The 5,577-nt window shown below is 30.1% G+C and overlaps 1 protein-coding gene across 1 annotated transcript; it reads left to right on the top strand.

Annotated features, from left to right (window-relative positions):
• Positions 1-1,466: 1,466 nt before the first annotated feature.
• On the top strand, positions 1,467-2,190 carry LOC137823469 (uncharacterized). The gene has a single exon (XM_068628623.1). The coding sequence runs from the start codon at positions 1,716-1,718 to the stop codon at positions 2,022-2,024; it is 309 nt and encodes a 102-aa protein (XP_068484724.1). The 5' UTR covers positions 1,467-1,715; the 3' UTR covers positions 2,025-2,190.
• Positions 2,191-5,577: the final 3,387 nt, after the last annotated feature.

Genomic DNA, 5,577 nt, shown 5'->3' with positions numbered 1-5,577 from the left:
AAAAATAAAACCAATTTAAAAAAATTCTTACATTTCAAATTCATGTATCAAGCCAAAGAAATACACTGTTAACTAAAGGATAATTGAGAGAGTAAAAGGAATTGAGTTTTTATTAAAACCTTGAAGAAAAAAAGATTCTCCTTTGTAAAAGAAAAACTTTCTTCTTTGGGAATTAGAAACTCGAAATGCAGTAATAGTGGGAGGTTTAGGTGAATGTGGAGTGTGGTCCTGTTAGGCAATGAGGGTTGGTCCATGATGAAGGAGTTGAAGGAAATTAAGTCAATGGAATAAGCTAAGAGGAATGAAAGTGAGAGAGGGAGTAATTAACATCACTACAAATAAATGGAAGGTTGGTGGCAGTGTCAACTTTAGCTGGACTGCGTTTTTAGTATAATCATGTACTACCCTTATGGCTGTGATGAGTTGACTTGTTGTAGATGGTCGTGGATCATGCAAGTCCACATTTTTTTACAAATCCAACTATTGATTCAACAAATAAAGTATGAGGAAATAAGAATGAACAGCTTGATTAGATGTTCATGATTTAGTTTTTGCACAGTACTTATCGTATCTTGGACTAAATACCTCTTGTTTGCAGTAGTCAAACTCTCATGACTCACACAGCATTACTTCAAATGAGTCAAGTTTCAAACACTAGATAACTAAGAAGGCATGATAATTATTTTGCTTAATCATAATCCAAATCCAATTGCTAATTGATCTGTGATGAAGGTTAATCAAGTGTGCAAATTTATCTTCACAGTGGTTTTTCCAGGAGTTGATGAGTCTTCTTTAGTGGAGGTATAGTACTGATTGACATACCCCCCCACATGGGTCTGCATCACATTTTGGCACCGGTATATTGACTCTTGATTTGTGGGGAACCCAAAAACTTTGCATTATTCTGATCAATTGCTGTTCTAATCCTTGTACAAAGATGAGCCATGGATGGTTAAGATTCTCTGCTGAGGTTTCTAACCCAATGATTGATACCACCCTACCAGTTCTGTCCAAAGCTTCATGTGTGTGTTAGTGTTAGGGACCCTTCATATTGTAGACAAATGAACTGTAAAGTGTAAAAGCTATACCCTAAAAATTCCTTCTTTGTATTTTGGTAAAACCTGTAATGTGTAACTGGTGCATGCACAAGGACAACTAAGCAAAAAGTAAACCCAAAGTTTGATGGTAAAAAGACTCTTCAAGAGACTTTTTGTAAATTAGGCAGCTTTGTCTGCAAGTTGGGCAAAAGACCCCACCTTTGATTAATGGGAGATAAATGGTACTTAATATGGTATTTTTTTTGGATAAACTTTTTCAAATAAACATTTTGGATGAATTGGGTGTTTTAAGTATTTTTGAGAAATGAAATGAATGAATAAATTGTTTGAATAGACATTTTTTTTCTGTGTATATATAGAGAGAGCAGAGAATTTGAAGTTCTCACTGCAGGTTTAGGAGATAAAATTATCTACCAATCATTTCACAGCAATGGCACTTTTATGATAGACACAAGCACTAGGTAACAGCACCACCTAAATACCATTATTAAAAGTCTTGTACAAGAGTTGGGCCTTCCAACTACTCTTTGTTTTTCTCTGCAGGGTTCATAGTCCCCAATATTCTGTCTTACTCCAACCATTTCAGAACTATATATATACATATACAATACTAAATCTGTGCACTAGGTAGCTCAAGTAAACAGCAGAAAACAGAAGATGTGGCGTCTTCTAGCTGCAGTGAGAAGAAACTTTCAGAACACAAGAAAGAGTTCCAAGGTGGCAGATGAGAGCATGTTTGAAGCAGGAAACGGTGTTGAGCTATTTGGAGATGACAGGGGCAGAAGGCAACATGGTTGGGGGCTTGTGTGCAGCATTCTTCAAGCCCCCATATCAATACTCTCATGTGTTTCTCACCCTCAGGTTAATGGCTCTGATGGGGTTTGGGTAACTGGGGAATTCTCACAGGTCTCTGAAATGAACCATCTCATGGTAAGTGACAGCATGAGATATGCAATTTTGATGTAGTAAATATTGTGAATACCAATTGTTGCTCCTGCTTTCCAAGGACAACATCACACACCTCCCTCCCTCTTCTGTCATCATTTTTCTTTTCTCTTTTCTGTTCACAGTTTGGATCATATATGTAACACACTAGGTGATTTAATGGACCAGCCAGAGTTATTATGACCTACTTTTTGGTGTTGATCAATGTTTTATTTGTGTTTCACCATTTTCCCATTGCTAATAAACAGATGTACATATATGGCTCTGTAAACAGTTGATACCTTTTCTCCATTTTTATTTTTCTGTCTCTCTTAATTAGAGCACACATATGCTTAAAATAAGAACAAGAAACATATTTTGTCAGCATAGAACATAGGACTAGGTTCATGTCCTGCAAAGAAACAGAAACTATTGAAATACAGTTGATGCCTTTTTCCTTTTGGTCATGACCAAATGTTGATGTAAAAAAAAGCACAAAAGACAGTTTGTATAGTTAATTTGGTCACTGTTCTTTGTTGTTAAAGCAAAGCTCCTAAGATCTAAGCAGCAGTTTACATACATATGCTGGTATTATAATTTTAGCATTTGATTTGATGAAGATAATTATGAAAAGTGGAACTGTGAGAGTTTTGTCTGGTACAATGATGTCAGGTTGAGGATAAGTCTCAAGGGATGCCTTAAAGAAAAAGAATATAAAAAGCAAAATTTCTTAGTTTTCACTTTGATTAACTAGTTTCACTGTTTTTTTGGTGCCATTCACCATTTTAATTACGAATAAGCAGAAGTTAAAGATCCTCTCTGACATTTAGACTTAGCTTTAATCTGATTCCAATGGCTTATTCTTACACATAATGTATTGTACTTTAGCAAACCTATTTGTTCCCAAACTATTTTCTCTTCTGCCAAATTCTACACAATTCTCTGAACAGTATTAAAACTACTTTCTAATATTCTTGTTAATTAATTAAAATTTATTAAAGATGAAAAATATGAATGGGATTTATTGAATAAGGAGTGAAACTATATAATTTTATGATTACAGCAAATTTCAAGCAATAATAGAAATTTTTTCTTTCTTTAATTTCCACCAACAAAGCATATCTCTTCCAAAAAAATAAAACAAAAAAAGAAATATTAGGGCACATTTTTTAACATATTCATTTTCAAAGTATTTTTTTTATTATTGTTTCAAATTAATTGAAAATCACATTGTTTTTAGAGCTCGTCTCATATTTAATTAGTCTTACTTTTAATGGGATAACTTATAATTGCAATAATATATTACACAAAAAAATTATCATTTTGTTTAAGTGATGGTGATAGTGAGGCGGTGCAAGAAGCAACATATAGAATAATAATAATATGATATAGAATAATAATAATAATAATAATTCATAGAAAGACACGTTTAAAATTTAATTTTTTATTGACAATAAATTATTTAAATATATTTGAGAATCTAAACTAATGTTCGACGTTGATACAAAAAATCAACAAAAAAAAATCTAGAAGAGAACATTAACCAAACCTTACACGATACCTCTTATCATGAAAAAAATATTCAAAGTGTTATTATTAAAATTTATAAAATAATTAAATTATATTTAAATTAATTATTAATATTTTATATTATAAATTAGTTTCTAAAATATTAATAAAAACTAACTTAAAATACAAAATAATTATATCTTTTTAAATATTAATTTAGAAACTATTTTATAAAATTATTTTAATAATAAAACCTATTTTAGAATCCAATAATTTTTTAGTATCTAATTTAGTCAAATAATAACTAATTATTTTATGTTTTAATAATTATTTTAATTTTTAAAATTAAATTTTATTTAATAATTCTTTTTAGTGTATACCATACCCAAAAACAACATAAAATCAAAAGATCACTTCCAAAATCATATAACTAACCTAACATTGAGATTGAGACTATTATCATAACAAAAGATACACCTACTCCATCCAACTTTAAACATTTAAGTCTTTCACTATTTATCAGGTGATGAACTGGTGTAACACCAATACCAGCAGAAAACTAAAAACTAAAATTAGTGTTCTTCTAATTTTTTCGAGGTGCCCTGCTAGATAAATTTAATATTAAAACTTCTCATGCTAAAGAAACTAATCGTTAATTGTATAACTATACACTAAATTTGAAAACAAGTTTTCTTAAATCTATTTTTTACCATATATTTTTATTATATGATAAAAAAATTTATTTTCCTTGTCATGTTATATGTGTATGTGACATTTTTCATTCTCATTTAAAAAACGTGTGATCTACTCATTTCTCCACTATTGAAACTACCTAAGTTCAAACTAGGTGTACCTTTATTTTCAATAGTGCAAGATTGCACTTTTTACTGAATTTTCAAGAAACAAAAATTCTTAGTGTACAATGTATTTTTGTAATTGTCCACATGCGACTCACTAATTAATGCAAGACAATGAAAATCCATGTTGTTGATTTAGTTACTTGAATAGACATTACTAAACAAATATGTAGGATACTTTAGTTTAATCACTAATATTAAGTTTAAAATTCTAAATATATTAATCGTGTTGTCTTGATCATACTTAACCAGTGAAGACTACATTTGCTTTATAAAAAATGGGGGTAGGATTCAAGTTTCTTAACCATGTAATTTTAGGGTTTTATTGAAATTTTTCCTTATGAAACTATTTTTGTTTGAAAAATATATATTCTTATCATCAATATCTTAGAAAGTAACCGCATGTTATATATTAAGAAGTGCATTTTAAACTCAATTTAATCTTATAAAACTAACTTATAGAGTAAAGTTTGTCGTCATTTATATCATATGAATTGTTCTTATGTCTAGTCGGTCAGATGGCCTGATAAATCAAACAAATTATCACTAAGCTAGGCTCTAAATATATCTTATACCATATTAGGAAATGAACTTTAAGTCTAACTCAATCTTATAAGACTGTCTTATAAGGTGAGGTTTACATCCACTTATATAATATGAATTAGTTGTTGGTCCAATGACACGATGAGCCAGACAAACTATCACTGGGATAGACTCTAAATGACTCTTATATCATATTAGGATATAGACTTTAAACCTAACTCAATCTTGTAAAATGATCTTGTAAAATGGACTTATAAGGTAGGTTTGTACCCACTTATATAATATGAAGTTTTTTTTTTTTTAGTTGATATGAGATCTTCAACATGTTTATTATTAAACAATTGACTTTTTTTAAATATAATTAAGGTTAAAATACATATTAAAAAAAGAATGCATAAAAGAAGTCTTACATTGAATTGAACATTGATAGATTATCCTATAATGCAAGCTAAGGCACATTTGCAAAGGTCTCCCACGTTTTTGAATAGTTATGAAAAGCACTATGATTTGTTGACACACATATCTACATAGTCACATTGTTGATCTCCACTTTGTTGGTAATGAGTGGTAATGACTACTATGAAGTGATGAAGGACTTTGATTTTACATATTCACCATTAATAGTAGAAGCTTTGCTGGACTTGGTTTTGTGGTCTTTACTCTTTCCTCTCATGAGTTATTCAAAT

The sequence above is a fragment of the Phaseolus vulgaris genome, chromosome 8 (genome assembly GCF_000499845.2).
Source record: "Phaseolus vulgaris cultivar G19833 chromosome 8, P. vulgaris v2.0, whole genome shotgun sequence".
Taxonomy (NCBI): Eukaryota; Viridiplantae; Streptophyta; class Magnoliopsida; order Fabales; family Fabaceae; genus Phaseolus; species Phaseolus vulgaris.
Note: the sequence above shows the minus strand (reverse complement) of the source record. Positions and strands in the feature narration are given on the sequence as shown.